The following is an 18,558-nucleotide window of genomic DNA, read 5'->3' as shown; positions in this document are numbered from 1 at the left end:
ATTCCTTTCTCATGAATTCTTGACAGCCGTATATATCATGAGCCCACACGCATTCCAGTACTGGAATCGCTTAAGATTTCTGCCTGTGTCTTCTATAAATTACATCTAATTTAAGGGAAAAAGAATCAACTCAGGACACCTGTAGAAATGAAGTTACAGTATCAGCTTCAAGAATAGTTTGTAGGAAGACTGGATTCATTGCAGCTTTTTGCTTGAAATGTAATACTGCAGTGTAAGAAGGATGGCCGTACAGCTTCCACAGGTAACGTCTACATTTATTTTATACCAAAAAAGTTATGTGCAACAAATAAACATTCTTACATATTTACATTTGTTTTTACCAGTTAGCAAAACTGTGTCCTAAATCTCTGGTAAAGAATATTTCTATCTATATTAAAGGGGAAGTCTGCCCAGTGAACTCCACTTTAAATGAATGTTTACTCCAGAGCTGAAAGCACTAGTAATAAATATTTTCGATGGAACATACTATACAGATCATACACCTAATACTTAGGCCATGCTTAATACAGTTTTATAACAAAACATTTCACCTTTTCTGGGCTAATTATTTGTAAAAAACAAACAAACAAAAAAACCAAGTAGCCTGGATTCCCACCCCTGCCCCTTTTGTTTGATTGAAGGGTAGTTCTCACAGATTAGGAATCATTAGTGCTGCCTAAAATGTCTGAATAGAAATGTTCCACCAATGCTTGTATCTCGGGGGAAAACCCATGAGGACAAAGGTTGCAGGTTAGGTATTCCTTCCCAATAGGTTGCCAATAATGATAGTGAATTTCTTGTTGGCATTTGTCCAATACAGATTTTCAAGACAAGGTCTGTCAGCATTCACTCACGTTAAGCAGTGGTTCTAATCTCAGTTACAAAGCAATTGCTGAAGATTACTTTGCACTTTTGCTGATAATCTTAAAGATATAAATGAAATACAAACAAATAAAACCCAACAATTTAGGTTTAATTAGGTTTAATTTCACTGTAGTCTTGGTCCTATATCCTACTTAGTAGGGTCCAAAGATCTCTTGTACCAAATGGCAGATCTCTGTATGAAACAGTCAATGCTTTCAACATCTTTAAAAGTAATAAAGAGAGGTGACATACACAAAGGAAAAGTAATTCCTGGCACACAGCTAGTTAAACCTGAGTTATTTCACCAGTTTACCTTCCTGGAAAGCACCTAGCTGAAATGCAAAACTGAATGAAATCCTCCAAATCACCTAGATTGCCTAGAATTTATCATTTAACCACAGCTTCTCTCATTTCTTCAAATGATATGACTACACAGTAAATAAGAGGCTTCATTTGTTACATACAACTTATTCCCAAAACCAAGAAGCATGGAATAACTGCAAAAAACAGAAATCCAATTCTCCCTCCCCCCCCTGCAGTTTGTTCTTCAATGTCGGTGGCTGGTAATGTCGCAGTGTTTTAAATATTCAGTCTCAAAAAATCATAACGATCCTCAAATTTTATAGCATGGTGTTTTCTCCTTCTTGGAGTGGAAGAGAGGATGTAGAGGGGAGCCTAAATTCTTCCAGGGCAAAAATATCCCAGCACCCACTGGGGTCCTGTTACTGACATACTGGCATTACCCTGCTGTTACTTCAGGCGGCACACCTTCATCACTCAGTGAGAAAACAAAGAGATTAATTCTACTGGGCTCATAGGAATGTGGCAAAAAAATTTTCGTACAACTGAAACAGTGGTGTTTCCCCCAAGGCTTAGGAAAGCAAAGGAAAATCTTGAAGGGTCTGGCTGAACGTTTTTACATTTTATCACATGAGAGTTGACATTTGCAAGAACACAACATCAAGACAAGCTTTAACTATACTCTGCTGATTGATACCAAATATGATGAAAATCCATTTGAAATTGGGACACGAGGAACTTATTTAGCACAACCAGTGTTATATATATACCACAGAAGTCTTCACTGTTAACCTTTTCCATTCTAGCCTAGAAGAAAGAAGCAGTAAACTGCCTGGCAGACCGGGAAGCACTGCGATAAGGTGACCTCATTGTACAAGTTCTCCGACATTACGACTTGTTTCTCCACAAACACCAGACATCCGATCAATGCTTTCTAGAGTTCTTTAACTAGAAACAAGAACAATACACACATAATAAAACAGGCATTGAAATATTCACATTCATGGGAAAACAGCCTTGAAATCTGAATTCAACTTTTACAAAACCTGTTAAAACCCGTTGGAAGTTCATTACAATTCAGATTTTATACCTGCCTTGGGCCAGAAAAATACATTGCATCAATTAGGACAGTTAGTTGGAAACTGCTGAACAGTTGCTGACTCTACACAGTACGGTTTACAGAGCAGAGCCTGTCCCCTCCCTTCAAAAAGAAGGCTTATTAAAGAAAAGTCACCGGTCTATTTTTAACATAATGATTAATCTAACTGGAAGCAAAAACATTGCTACTACTTCTCAATCTAAGGAACAAAATGATTGTACAGAACCTTTTTATAGACTGATGCAGGCTTTCTACTTCATGGTAAGAGGAAGGAAGGACACTTCTGCCCAAGTTCAACACACAAAATATTTGGTTTGAGATTTAAGACAGAAGGCACTTTTAACATTCTGATATAAGGTGTTAACCATAGAAACATACTGTCACACTTTCATTTGGGTTTATTCAAATCACTCTTAAAACCTATGCATTGCGTAGTTACTAGAAGGAGTAGTGACACCATTAGTGTATTTTACCTTCAGATATTTCTACCCGTACTACTCCCGGTTATGCAAACTGAGCAGCGTGTCAGCCCTAAAATTTACAAATCTAGTATGGACTCTAAAACAATTAGAAACTAGACATCCAATTAGTGCAGAATTAAACAGGAAATACTACAGAGCTACCCAAGAGCAATCCTACTCTGGAGCAACTGGGCTTATACTGGTTATTTCAAGGTCCTAATACTGTTTGGTCGACTGGCACCGATGTTAAGGAAGAATATCTGCATGAAAATTCAACTGCTGTAAGAGACTTTACCTAAAAATGCCATGTTAATATTTCCAGCTTTTCTCCAAAGAAATCTACCCATTTCCCCATTTTTAGTGTCCTGAAGGCCTTGGATGTGAAGGTCTGGTCACATGACTCATTTGGTAAGGTTATAATCAATCCAGTTTTATGACTAGACACAGGCTTGACTTGAATGTCCAAATTTAGTTTCTTCCTTTCTGAGGAAGGAGATGAAAGGGAACCAACTACCCTATTATTTTTGCTGTCAGTGCTGGACCCACAGCTGTCAGTACTTTTCACAAGATGCTCTGTATGGACTTACTATTTTCATTATTTCTTCGGTCAACGTTGAGCTGACAATTCTTCATCGCTACACTTCAACTAAACTGTACAGTAAGTTCTGCAGGGATGGATCCAATATTTCTACCTTTATTTACAAATATCACATAAATGGATTCTAGTTGAATCTACATGTTTAAATCCATCGGCTAAAAACATATTACATATTGTAAACATGGCAATATTTAATACAGTATCTATTCTAAAATATTTTCATGTCATGATCACATTTGTTATACCTGAAATTGAATTTATACACATTAGAGAATTACTAGCAATGGTTGCTCACTTTACAATCAAGGGCAGGGGGCTAGGGCTACATTTTATTATTTCAGAAACATTTTCAAAGTAAAGTTAAAGCTTGTCTTTGATTGGCTCGGCATATCCTTTTTTTTTTTTTGTATCCATATTTAAAATGAAGATTGACACAAAATAGCTAGGGCCCCTTCTAATTTATAGGATTTTATAAAATCAGTTTAAGATTCTCAGGGAAAGTGTCTGTTGTGAAGAATTAAAAAACAAAAAACAAAAAACAAAACCGCTGCAAAATAAACTTAATGGAAAAGGGAACTTCAGGCCGTCAGTCCGGAGCTGGTCAGGCTGTCAGTCTTGCTTAGGCTGCAGCTGCCGTTTCCAGGCCTCATTCAAATAAACTAGTCGTTTGTAGTTGATGATAAGAAGAATGAAGTTCAGCACATATGTGATGACACAGATGATGCAAAACTCCTTCAGCACAAAGTACAGAATGTAGGCCAGGTACAATGACCCCACCACAGACACGATGGAGGACGTCATGAGGATTAAAGCTGCGACTGCACTTGCTGTCATGCCTGCAAGAGAAAGAGACGTGTGGCTCCGTCAGTCCTTGACAATGGCGAGAAAGTTTCTGAGTTAAAAGCTAGCACTCCATGATTTGCTGCAGCATTGCAATACTGATTTTACTGCAAAATGCTATGGAATTTGAGAACAAAACTTACTCATCTATTTTATTAAGATTATGCAGGGTGACTTTTGCACACAGAATACCAGTTTTATAGCTGCAGTGTTTTTGATTTGTCAGTATTCTAGGTGAAGTATCACTTCTATCATAAACTAGCTTTAGTTAAGTCATGCAAAGAAAATATGCAGTCTTGTAATCACATTATGCAATAAGCCAGTCTGTAAAATTGACAGTCTCACCCCCTCCTAATGGATAAAGGAATGTGAGGACCCCAACCTTCTCTCCCAAGCAGGACACGCTTCCCCTGGCCTTTGCACTGGAGGCTCCCCATGTGTGGGAAGTAAAATTTGCTTTCCATGTTTAGATCAAATTTATCAAAAATCCGAAATGGGAGATGATTATACCAATATGCTGCTGAAGAAGGGGAAAAAAAATTGTAGTAAACATTTCAGAAAGGGCTCACCCTGGAAGATAACGGAAACCACGTTTGGCCAGTTGGCCACATGTGGGTCAAAGCAGATCAAGAAAAAAGGCAGTTATGTGCACTAAACCAGGGCTCTCTCGGTGCTGACATCCTCACGTGTATTGTTTTGTAATTTCCCACAGCTAACAGAAATGAGAACGTGTGTGCTTATTCTCAAGGACAGAGGAGTTAGAGCATTTTACACTACCCTCCTACCCAACAACTAACGGACAAGGAAAACACAAAGAGGAAAAAATAATTGGTGGTAGGAGGTTTGAAGAAGTTAATTAAGGAGCTGAAATCCCCACCTCTTGTTGAATGAGAAGCTGCCTGGAGGCTATAGTCTCACCATAAAGGCCTGACTTGCCCACAGGACTGGTCAGTACTAAAGTATGACCTCTCATAAGACTCTTGAAGACTAAGATACTATTGGATTACTTACAGTGAGGGGCTGGCCAACCTGGCCACCTGCTTTTGTAAATAAAGACTGACTGGAACCCAGTCACACTCACTCATTTAGGTAACATCTGTGGTAGAGCTGAGTAGCTGCGACAGCCAGCAAAGCCTAGATGGTTTTCTGTCTGGCCCTTTACTTAAACAGTTTGCTAACGTCATCGATGCTAAATGTCTAAAACTTCAAAAATTAATGCTGCCACATTAATTTTAAAAAGAAAGTGAGTTTCAGAATGATACGAGCTGTTATTTACTTCCTCCATGTCACTCTCTTCCTTGAGATAATAATCGTTTTTACCTCCTAATACTGATGTGTGGATTAAAAGAGCTGATAGGTGGGGCGCCTGGCTGGCAGAGAGTGCAACTCTTGATCTCAGGGTTGTGAGTTCAAGCCCCATGTTGAGCTTAGAGCTTAGTTAAACAAACAAACAAACAAAAAAAAGATAAATAAAGGAGCTAATAGGTACAAAGCACTTTGAATGCTCCATAAATACTGGCTGTTGGTTAAGTACTATTGTATCAAACCTGTCCTAATGTAACGTAATGTAGGCTGGTGGCTTGGGATACAATTCCCGGTGGAATTTACAATGTGCTGTAACTCTAAATAAATGACAGTACTATCAAACAATGGAATATTTTGCAGCTGTAAGGAAGGATGAAGACACTTAGTGAACGGCTATGGATATCAATGTATTAGTCAAGCAAAAAAGAAAGAGTATATAGAACAATATGTATAGCATCTGCCTTTTATATTTTAAAAGCAGGAAAATTAAGATGATATATTTGTATTTTCTTGGATATGCCTTGCGAAACTCTACAGCAACAACAAGCAGATACCAGTTGGGCATGAAAGGCAGTAGGAAGTGGGCAGAGGGGGACGAGGGGTGAGGTAGGCGTTTCACTGGACAGCATTTTAATTTTTTTTTTTTTACTTTTGAACTCATGAATGTATTACCTATGGAAAAACTAAAAATGCTGTCTCTCAAACACCTTAGAAGGGAGTGAAGATGATGTGCTCTGGAAAACTGTTAAATGAGCTCACATATATATGCCTTCAATGTGCCTCCAGATATTAAAAATGCATGTGAATGCACAAAATTGTGAACAGAAAAGATACAAAGGATACATATGATTTAAAAATATATATATAAGGAAATTCACAAATCAAATATTATATATAGAAATTTGTTCCATCTCTATCTCCAAAAATTAACATAGTCAAAAGCATGTTTTGGGCTATTTTAATTTTGGCTTATATGTTTGGATTTATAGATTCTTCTTTAGAAATCCAAACAGAAAAAATAAATGGAATAAAAAATAAAAATCTCACTCCTGGCCTCCAACCACCAGACCCTTTCCTATGCATTCACATGCATATATGTAACATAAACTTGTATCTATTATACTATAATTTACTTTTTTCACTAACCTATGTCTTGATCCTTCCAGAATATACATGTAGACCTACTTTTTCCTTAAATGGCTACATAGTATTTTCTAGTATGGAGGTAACCTAATTTATTCAGCCATTACGTTTGAACGCTTCCAATTTTTTTGCTATTTTAAACTGTACTGCTGTGCATATCCTTGTGTATATTTTTGTATTTCTATAGGATATAGAACAGGTCAAACTTGATAAGGAATATTTAGAAAACTTAGATTCACAATTTGCCTCATAACAAATCAACTTCAGCTAGACAGAAGAGCAGAAAAGAGCTGGCAGATAATAGGGCAGAATATTAACAATTGAAGCCCAAAGATAAAAATGGATAGATTTAACTCTAAAAACATAAAAAATTTTCGTATGATCAAAATTCACCAAACTAACATAAAAAAAGGAAAAAGAAGGGGTAAAATGTTTCTAACAAATATGGAAATGGACTATTATCAGGATCCCATCAACAAAAGTGACAATGTAAGGAAATTAAAATGTAATAATGGCTATACTTTGTAACTACTGAATTAGAAATTTAAACATTAAAAAAAAATCTATGTGTTTTGACTCATCCATCTCATGTTTGGAAATTTATTTTGCAGAACTAATTCAAGGAGGGAGGTGTGTGTGAAGGGGTCTTTAAACGATGTTGATTACCACAGTGTTAATGAGCATAAAAAAATTGAAACCTTGTTATCAACAACAAAACTGAAAAGGAGAAACAAAATAAGGATTCACATAAAATTAAGTAAAAAGAACAGAAAGCAATAGGAATAGTGGAGGTGTAAAGGTGATGAAATTATGCACATGGTTCACTGTTAGTGTTTTCTCAGTATGTAATAGTTTTAAGTAACCACACAGTATATAAAGTAATAAGAAAAAAAGTTTCCAGGGAAGACTGGAGTAATAAGTTCTCTGATTGGGACTGTTTTTTCTGGACACTATGGGATGTTGCCATCCTTGATCAAACACCAACAGATACCAAGTTCAGCATTAGCATCATCAAAATCTTAGGGAGCCAAATTTTCACAACAGAAAAATGTACTGCAAACTAGTGGTTCTATCATTAACATGCTTTTATTTAATATAAAGACATTTCAGGGAAAAGACACAAAGTACTAAATGGAATACAACAAAACAAACTTATTTTTGTATTGCTGTATACTTACCAAGTAATAATTGTAGTATATAAAATATAAGTCCAAAGACACTGTTTGGCTGGTTTAATACACCATCCTTTCCAAAAATGGAACCCAAAAGACCAAATCCTCGACCCCATCTGTAAAATAAGGAAAACCAATAACCCTATTTTGAGTCCTCCTATTTTTAAAAATATAAAATTACTTGAGAATGCCATGCCAATACACCCATCTGAATCTCTAAGTTGCCTATTTCTATATATTCTCTTATGCAAAAGGTAGGATAAAGTACTCTTTTTCTTTTTAAATGTTTATTTATCTTGAGAGAGAGAGTGCACACACACACTAGCAGGGAAGGACAGAGAGAGAGGGAATCCCAAGCAGGCTCCGCGCTGTCAGCACAGAGCCCAACGAGGGGCTCAAACTCACAAACTGCAAGATCATGACCTGAGCCAAAGTTGGACGCTTAACTGACTGAGCCACCTAGGCACCCTCAAAGTACTCTTTCTCTGATGGCATTAGTATCTGCAGAGAAAGGGCTCTCTCAATTTATGCCAGAGCCTCCTAGCAGCAGCACCACTCACATTTTGGGCTAAAGAATTCTTTACAGTTGGGGGCGGTTCAGTGCATGACAGGGTGTTTAGCAGTATCCCTGGGCGCTGCCCACTAGATGCTAGTAGTACAACCCGCCAGTTGTGACAACCAAAAATGTCTTAAGCCATTGCCAAATGTTCCTGGAGGGGGACAAAACCACCCCTATTGAAAGCCACTGACTTAAGCTGCCCTATTTCTTCATTCAAAGTCTGTAGATTGCAGTGTTGCTTCCTGACAAATTTCACCAGGATATGCAATAGGAAATGTATCTTGGGAACACATCTTTAAATGTAGAACAAGAGCAGAAACTATAGGCCCTTCCTACAATCATACATACCTCAAGAGTAAAAAACTGACACACTATTTGTTCCATTGTTTTTATTTGCAGTTTAACCTCAAGTTTTGCATTTCACTTCGCATTTTCAGAACCATATTTTCCTATTTTTTAAAAAGATTACTTCTGATCTAATAAAATTTGATTCAAATATCAAACTAACATTTACTTCAGATGAAAACTTTTGAAGATAACTTTAACTACGAGCATGCTTTTTAAAATACCAGAAAGAAAACACTAATGGTTTTAAGTCCATAGCAAAGCACTCAATAAAACCTAAACTTTGGTTTGGAAAACAAACTACCTGAAGACAAGGATAAATAAGTGATTCTTTATTTGTCACACTATTTTAAAATTTTTTTAATGTTTATTTTTGAGAGAAAGAGAGAAAGAGCGTGAGTGGGGAATGGCAGAAAGAGAGGGAGACACAGAATCTGAAGCAGCCTCCAGGCACTGAGCTGTCAGCACACGACATGAACTCATGAACCGCAAAATCATGATCTGAGCCGAAGTTGGACGCTTAACTGACTGAGCCACCCAGGAGCCCCCATCACCCTATTTTAAAAATATATATATTTTTTACAAGCAAGTGAGAGCCCTGAAGATTTTCACTGTACAGAGTTACACACTTTGAGGAATACAAAATAATCTCCACGTTTTTGTATTCTTTCACACATCAAATACTCATTGTGCATGTTCTAGGTGCAGATAATGGGTCAGGCATTGGAATCCAGGAGAGTACCAGTCAGAAGAGGTGGTGCCCTTGTGGAACGCTTATTCCATTTAGGGAGGAGAAGTAGTGAACAGGTGAACAAATGACAAAGTTATCTTCAGAAATGGATGAAACCATTAACAGATATGTGGGAAAAGTGAGGTGGGAGATTATTCGAGACCAGAGCTTCTGAAAATTTAAAAGTGCATATGATCACTTTGGGGTCTCATTAACATGCAGGTTTTCCTTTAGCAGGTCTGTGTTAGGGCCTAGGACTCTGTGTTTCCAAACAAAACAAAACAACTCCCAGCTCAAGCTTCTAGTCTGAGGACCACACTCAGTACCACTCAGCTCTAGACGGAGAAGGGGTGGAGGGAGCTATTCTAGCTAGATGGTCAGAGATGGCCTTTTCCAGGAACTAAAATCCTGAATGAATTAAATCCTGAATGATGAAAAGCAGCCAATCTCAAGAGCAAGCACAAAGGCCTTGAGGCAGGAATGAGCGATGAGTGTCCTAAGGCCATCAAGGCTGACACAGCGATGAGGGAAGAATGGCAAGAGAATGAGGCACCCAGTCATTTACATCATTTATGGCCTTGTTTGTAGGCCATGATGAAGAGTTTGAATTTTATTCTAATTGCAATGGGAGGGCATTCAGTGGCTTTAAAATAGGAGAGTAATATAAGCTTATTTATGATCACTCTTGACTATTGTGTAAAAAACAAACTGCAGGAGAGCAAGAGCAGACGGAAGAAACTATATGCAATCAACTTCTTAGCCCCACTCATCTGAAGTAGGAATTCAAATGTAAATCACCACCTTTGGCAATGGAAATAACTGGGCAGACTGCCAAAATTATAACCGGCAAACAGAATTTTTATATATTCCAAACACTGATCTCTAATTATTCACATAGGATCATGTCGATCTTTTTCCTGAAAACAATGCAGAAATCCATAGAATGAATATATTGGCTTATCACAGTAATACGTATATAAGGTTTAAAAATCAAATAACACTGAAAGTCTTACAGAATAGACACCCCATACTCCAGCCCTCTCCACACACAGTTCTGACCCCAAGAGGCAACGATTTTGATATCTTTTAACCTTTTTTCCCCTATTTAATTCCACATTTCTAAATAATATGCTTACATGGCTATTTCTTGACTTCTGGATTCTAAATATCTTCTGATTTTCTAATACGGTAGACCAGAATGTTGCTTTAAAGAAACATTTTATTGTGGAAAGCGTTAAATGTACAGACGCAAAGTTAACAGAACAATCCATGTAATAATCTCATCACCCGGCTTCAAAATTAAACCTCTTTTGTTTCATTTCCACCTCTACCCACACACCACTCATGATGATTTTTAGTTACTTTTTAAATTTTAATGCACAAATCTTAACTTTTCTGTATTTTTTTAATTTTTTTTTAATGTTTATTTATTTTTGAGACAGAGAGAGACAGAGCATGAACGGGGGAGGGTCAGAAAGAGGGAGACACAGAATCTGAAACAGGCTCCAGGCTCTGAGCTGTCAGCACAGAGCCCGACGCGGGGCTTGAACTCACAGACCGCGAGATCATGACCTGAGCCGAAGTCGGCCGCTTAACCGATTGAGCCATGCAGGTGCCCCAACTTTTCTGTAATTTTGATGAATGGAACACCTGACTACTCCTGGATACATCTGAGTAGTCCTGGTATACTAATTCTGGTATACTTACTAATAGTGTGAAAGGAGAATTTAAGTACCTTTCCTAAACAAACAAACAAAACCCAAACATTCCAACACCAGAGTCTTCCCATCTCCCCAATTAAGTTGTTAGTTCCTTCCTGTTGATCCACACTCCTCTTTACCACAAGCAGTAAGTACCTGGCTATCTAGGTAGGAATCCAACCTCAAAACCAAAATTAGATCTCTGGTCTTCCTGATCACACTGCTACGCCGTTTCCCTCACGTCACATTAAGTTATAAAGTACAATTACCATTCTAGCATTTTCAACCAAACAGAACGATCACTTAATTACTTGATGAATATAATAAAGTTTAATAAACTTTGATGAACGATGGAATAAGTGTTAGCAAGTCAACTCACAAAGTAGACTGACATTATGTAAGATTATTTTCCTTGGAAAGGTCAATGAGAACAGATTTTCATAAATGACACTTAAAACTGCTAAGGGTGGTTGTAATTTAAAAACTTCTTAGTGAATTTTTTTCAAGTTGGGACATTTGAAAATACTGAGTTTTCCCCCACTTCTAAAAGCTATATGGAACTATATGAGATACATTTTATGTGCTAACTTTATTCCTGGCTTTATCTTAGTTTCTAACCATTTTCTCCTTGTCCCATCTATAATCACAATTCTATTATTTTACTTATCCCAGACCTGCCCCAAGTAATTTATGGAAGGAGGTGGGATATTAACCAATTGAGAAAAAAAAAATGTTCTCATTTTTTTTAAATGATGATCTTTTTGGTCATTAAAAAAAATTATTTTAATGTTTATTTATTTTTGAGAGAGAGAGAGAGACCAGAGCACAAGCAGGGGAGCGGCAGAGACAGAGGAAGACAGAATCCGAAGCAGGCTCCAGGTTCTGAGCGGTCAGCACAGAGCCTGACGTGGGGCTCAAACTCACAGACCGCGAGATCATGACCTAAGCTGAAGTCGAATGCTTAACCGACTGAGCCACCCAGGCACCCCTTGTTGGTCATTTTTTATTAAGTTTTTAATTTTAATTCCAGTGTAGTTAACATACAGTGTTATATTAGTTTCAAGTGTACGATATAGTGATACAACACTTCCATACATTACCCAGTGCTCATCACAACTGTACTCTTTAATCCCTATCACCTATTTTGCCCAATCCCCCCCACCCCCTGCCTTCCCTCTGACAATCAGTTTGTTCTCTATAGTTAAGAGTCTGTTTCTTGGTTTGTCTTTTTCCCTTTGCTCATTTTTTTTGTTTCTTAAATTCTACATGAGTGAAATCATATAGTATTTGTCTTTCTCTGGTCTATTTCGCTTAGCATTATACTCTCTAGCCCCGTTCATGTTGTTGCAAATGGCAAGATTTCATTCTTTTTTTATGGCTGAGTAATATTCCATTTTACACACACACACACACACTCACACACACACCACATCTTCCTTATCCACTCATCTGTCGATGGACACTTTGGCTGCTTCCATATCTTGGCTATTGTAAGTAATGCTGCTATAAACATAGGGGTACGTGTATCCCTTTGAATTATTATTTTTGTATTCTTTGGGTAAATACCCAGTAGGGCAGTTGCTGGATCTTAGGGCAGTTCTATTTTTAACTTTTTGAGGAACCTCCATACTGTTTTCCACAGTGGCTGCACCAGTTTGCATTCCCACCAACTGTGCAAGAGGGTTCCTTTTTCCCCACATCCTGGCCAAAAGCTGGTTCTTGTGTTTTTTATTTTAGCCATTCTGACAGTGATATCTCACTGTAGTTTTGATTTGCACTTCCCTGATGACTGATGTTAAGCATCTTTTCATGTGTCTGTTGGCCATCTGTATTCCTTCTTTGGAGAAATGTCTGTTCATGTCTTCTGCTCATTTTTTAAATTGGATTATTTATTTCTTGGGTGTTGAGTTGTATAAATCCTTTATTTATTTTGGATACTAACCTTTTATTGATGTCATTTGCAGATATTTTCTCCCATTCATTAGGTTGCCTTTTAGTTTTGTTGGCTGTTTCCTTTGCTGCGCAGAAGATTTTTATTTTTTTTATTTTTAGAAGATTTTTATTTTGATGAAATTTATTTTTGCTTTTATTTACCTTGCCTCAGAAGACCTATCTAGAAAAATGTTGCCACAGCTGATATCAGAGACATCACTGCCTGTGCTCTCTTCTACAATTTTATAGTTTCAGGTCTCACATGTAGCTCTTTGATCCATTTTGAGTTGACTTTTGTGTATGGTGTAAGAAAGTGGTCCAGTTTCATTCTTTTGCATGTAGCTATCCAGTTTTCCCAACACCATTTGTTGAAGAACCTGTCTTTTCCCCATTGTATATTTTTTCCTCCTTTGTCAAAAACTGACCATGTAATTTGTGGGTTTATTTCTGGGTCTTCTGTTCTATGGATCTATGTGTCTATCTTAATCCAGTACCATACTGTTTTGATCACTACAGCTTTGTAATGTACCTTAAAGTCTTGAATTGTGATACCTTCAGTTTTTTCTTTTTCAAGGTTCCTTTGGCTATTTGGGGTCTTTTTTTTAAATTATTTTTTTAATGTTTATTTATTTTGGGGGACAGAAAGAGAGGGAGACAGAGGATCTGAGGTGGGCTCTGTGCTGACAGCAGAGAGCCCAATGTGGGGCTCAAACTCATGAATAGCAAGATCATGACCTGAGCTGAACTCAAGTGCTTAACCAACTGAGCCACCTGGGTGCCCTGGGGTCTTCTATGGTCCCATACAAATTTTAGGATTACATTCACAAGTTTTAAACTTCTGATGACTTTTATTTATTTGCTTATTTACATATTGGAAATCATTTGCTTTTTTCTTTGGTATTTAAATTTTGTAATGTGTGATGATTTTGCTTTTACCATTATATTTTAACAATACAATTTAATAATAGCAATTGAAAAATTCTCTTTATACAACAAATACATAGATATTTGAGTTCTAAGTATGTGTAGTAAATTTAATCACCAAATTTCCACATGGAGAGACCTCCATTTCAGCAATACTTCCTGCCTCTTGACCCATCCCCTCACTTATCTCTTGCTAGGCTGGTAGCAAAAACTTGCTTGATTGATCAGTTTACAAGAAGGAACTGGGCATCTGTAGATCAGACCCTTCTGGATTCCTTCTTTGGGATCTATCTGAACAAAGCTGCATCTAAGACTAAACTTTTTTTTTTTTAATGTTTATTTATTTTTGAGAGAGAGAGAGAGAGAGAGCACGAGCAGGGGAGGGGCAGAGAGAGAGGGAGACACAGAATCCAAAGCAGGCTCCAGGCTCTGAGCTGTCAGCACAGAGCCTGATGTGGGACTTGAACCCATGGACTGCGAGATCATGACCCAAGCCGAAGTTGGATGTTTAACCAACTGAGCCACCCAGGCGCTCCTATTTTTTTTAATTGTGGTAAAACACACACACACACACACACACACACACACACACACACACACACGCACACACATTAAATTTACCACCTTAACCATCTTTAAGTGCACAGTTCAGCAATGTTAAATATGCTTACATTGTTGTGAAACATCTCCAGAACCTTTTTATCTTGCAAAACTGAAGCAACTCTGCTTTTCTCTCTCCTCCCAGTCCCTGGCAACCACCTTTTCATTTTGTTTCTATGAATCTGACTACCTTACTTTAGATACCTCATATAAGTGAAATCCCACAGTACCTGGCTTTATGTGACTGCTTATTTCATTTAGTACAGTTCCTTCAAGGTTCATACATGTAGCATGTGACACGATTTCTTTGCTTTTTAAATAAAAGGCTGACTAATATGCCATTTTCTGTGTATACCATACTTTGTTTATCCATTCGTCCATTCAGGGACACTGGGTTGCTTCCACCTCTTGCCATATAAAGCTTGTTTGCTATTTTTTTTTTCTGGTACCCCAAACAATTACAACTGCTCTGGTAATTTTTCACCCATTCCTCTGACAGAAACAAGCCCTCTTGATAGTAAAGTTTCAGGTAAAGCCCAATGTCCAAGCAAATCAAAGATGAGGCCCTTCAACAAGAGCTAGGACATCCTCTCCTACCATTTTGTTGTGAGAGTTAACAGCATGGTTCATGGGAGGAAGATGGCCCTGGGTGAAGATTAAAAAAAAAAAAAAAAAAAAAGATATTTCTCTCATTCTAAAATCATGGGTTATGATACATCATCAACTTAGTAACAATTTTTCAGAGGAAAAGGTACCATATAAATATCTACATTCATCCAGATGTTAAAGCTAAATAACAATGGAACACAAAAATCAGAGAAACAAAGAAGTTAATGTCTGGGTTTAGAAAATCTTTGTCAAAGTTTCTTTTGAGGAAATGACCAGCTTGTACCAGGAAAGGGCCTCATTCCCAACCCACTGTGGACACGAGGTGTGGAACAAAACTTAAAATTTTTTCAGGATGAAAGGTCTGTTTTTTCACATTATCTCAAGAACCCAAAAGGGTCAAAAACCACTAAAAAGGAAAAATGGATCCTGGAAAACGCACAACAGTGGGATAATCCTTGTATTGGCCTAGCATGGTATCTGGTAATACCATATGTGAAAAAAATACTTGTGATTACTACTATAAAAATTTCTGAGGAACTTGATGGAAGACTTGTATTCTCATTTGGTAAGATTTTTTAAATTTGTTTTCATGATATTAGTTCTCTGATCTTGGAGTCACCCTTCTCAGAGGCAAGCACTTTCAACTCATTTTAGTGGTTTCTTTGGTATTTACCCAGAAATTTCTTTGTATACACATTCAAATGATCTTTTCAGATAATCTATTCAATGATGCAGCAAGCCACAGAGAAATACAGTCCATACCACGGTCTGGCCTTTGGCTTTCATGACACTGCTTAGTGTGTGGTTCTCCACAATCTTTGTTTTACTGTTGTCTCCGTAATTCAGCTGCTGCGGCGCTTCCTTACATTCTCAGCCAGCAAGCTTCCTTCACATTTCTTCCCTCCACCCCCAAGGTGAAGTCTTACGGTGACCATATTATTTATTTATGTAAAATTTAACAACTCTTTGAACTCTGTCAGTATTTTAATTAGGATTATTGTTGCTTTCTCTTCGTCATCTGGTTACATTTACACAGGTTTTGAATGGTCCACCCCATCCCTTGTTTTCCCATAAGCCCTGGGAAATGTACTTTTTAAATGTACTTTTGATCAAAGTATCATTTACATATAGAAAACTACCCACAAGTGTATTAAACTTAATTTCCAGGAGTCTCCACTCCCATTTTCTTTTATTTGATGTTAAGTCACTTTTAAGCAATAAATTCCTAGTCCTGGTATTTTTAAGGTTCAATTCCATAGGAAATGCATTTTTTTCAGTAACATATTATATCAGAAATTCTATTAAAACTATAATTACATTTCTTTTTGTGCACAAATTGCTTTTCCTGGAGTTAATAATTCATTCTTATTTTTTCTTTTTCTATGCCACCATCATTAATTTTCCAAAATCCTTCTGAGCAATATTATCCTTTTTTTTGACACCCTAACATGTTTTTTATTTTTTAAGTTTTAAAAAACTTATTTGGAAATATTTTCAAACTTATAAGAAGTCACAAAAATAAAAATAGAACAAAGAACACCCATATATTCTTTAGAAAGACTCACCTACTGTTATTTTACCCCGTTTGCTTTTTTATTCCATCTCCCTCTCCTTCTCTCTACACATACACACACATACTGACTGTCATCCTAACTTCCAATCTCTTCCCTACCTCAAACCTTCTTAGATCTTCCTTTTGCCCTTGGTTAATCACTTGTTTTGGTGAAACAATCTTTTAGTAGCTTCCCTGAGAAAATATTACACTGGAGGTAACATTTCTGAGATGTGGAGTCTTAAAATATCTTTCTTCTACCATCAGAGTGGATTGGTAGTTTTGGGGGTATATAATTATAAATTAAAAATAATTTTCCCTCAGGAGTTTTAAAGCCATTGTCCTTGAAAAACCTGCTGCCGTTCTGACCCTTGAATATGTCCTGTTTTTCTTCCTTTATGAGACTTTTAAGAAACTTTTTAATCCTACTGATCTAAAAAAAATTTTTTTTTTTTAAATTTTTTTTTTTCAACATTTATTTATTTTTGGGACAGAGAGAGAGAGACAGAGCATGAACGGGGGAGGGGCAGAGAGAGGGAGACACAGAATCGGAAACAGGCTCCAGGCTCCGAGCCATCAGCCCAGAGCCTGACGCGGGGCTCGAACTCACGGACCGCGAGATCGTGACCTGGCTGAAGTCGGACGCTTAACCGACTGCGCCACCCAGGCGCCCCTAAAAAATTTTTTTAAAGTTTATTTATTTTTGATAGAGAGAGACAGAGCACGAATGCGGGAGGAGCAGAGAGAGAAGGAGACACAGAATCCTAAGCAGGCTCCAGGCTCTGAGCTGTCAGCACAGAGCCTGCCTGATGTGGGGCTCGAACTCACCAACTGTGAGATCATGACCTGAGCCGAAGTTGGACGCTTAGCCAACTGAGCCATCCAGGTGCCCCTAATCCTGATGTTCTAAAATTTCACAGGGGCACCTGGGTGGCTCAGTCAGTTGAGCATCTGACTTCAGCTCAGGTCATGATCTCACAGTTGGTGAGCTCAAGCCCCGTATCGGGCTCTGTGCTGACAGCTCCGAGCCTGCAGTCTGCTTCGGATTCTGTGTCTTCTCCTGTCTCTGCCCCTTCCCATGCTCATACTCTGTCTCTCTCTCAATAATAAATATACATTAAAACATTTTTTTTAATTTCACAAAGGATGTGCCTTGATATAGGTCTTAAGTTGTTCATTGTGAAGGGTCCTTGGTAGGCCCTTTGAATGTACAAATTCATGTTTTTCAATGCCAGAAATTTTGCACATATTACCACTTAGCCAAATGTTGGACTTCTTAAACTGAACCTCTAGGGGTTTTTTTTTTTTACCCCTTTCTTTTATTTTCCATCTCTTTTTCCTTTTACTCCATTTTCTTGGAGATTAACATGATGTAACTCTTCCAAGTCTTCTATTAAATTCACTTATTAAACTTACTGCTACCATATGTTTAATTTCTAAGTGTTCTCTCCTATCCTATGATTATTCGTTTACATAAATAGAATCTTCTTTGTTTAAAGATACCACTTATTTCTTAGATCTAATGAGATAAAACCATCCATTTTTATTTTAGGTTTACTTCTTGGCAGCTTCATTTAGTTTCTTCTGAGTTCCTTGGTGTCATCTCTCATATTGGAGACTTTTCTCAAATGTATGAGGATCCTTAAGTGTCAATTCACTTGTAAGACCAAGGCATTAAAAATATGAATGTCAATTCTAGCCCTGGACAGAATACAATATGGCTATTCCAGCCTCTCTCTCTCTTCCCTACTGATTACAACTAAAAAATGAACAGAATACAGAAAGCAACTACCTGAGGATCCTAAAAAGTAAAAATAGCCAGTGG

At 37.5% G+C, this 18,558-nt stretch overlaps 1 protein-coding gene across 1 annotated transcript in view; it reads right to left on the bottom strand.

Annotated features, from left to right (window-relative positions):
* Nucleotides 1–952: 952 nt before the first annotated feature.
* Nucleotides 953–18,558, bottom strand: part of VKORC1L1 (vitamin K epoxide reductase complex subunit 1 like 1) — a 62,196-nt gene continuing 44,590 nt past the window's right edge. The window contains exons 2-3 of the mRNA XM_030300333.2: nt 7,789–7,898; nt 953–4,158 (exon numbers count right to left, since the gene is read on the bottom strand). Of these exons, the coding sequence (XP_030156193.1) occupies nt 3,932–4,158; nt 7,789–7,898 (337 nt within the window). The 3' untranslated portion in view covers nt 953–3,931. The remainder of the gene's footprint in view (nt 4,159–7,788; nt 7,899–18,558) is intronic.

The sequence above is a fragment of the Lynx canadensis genome, chromosome E3 (assembly GCF_007474595.2).
Source record: "Lynx canadensis isolate LIC74 chromosome E3, mLynCan4.pri.v2, whole genome shotgun sequence".
NCBI lineage: Eukaryota > Metazoa > Chordata > Mammalia > Carnivora > Felidae > Lynx > Lynx canadensis.
The sequence above is the reverse complement of the archived record's forward strand: the minus strand, read 5'-3'. Positions and strand labels throughout refer to the sequence as shown.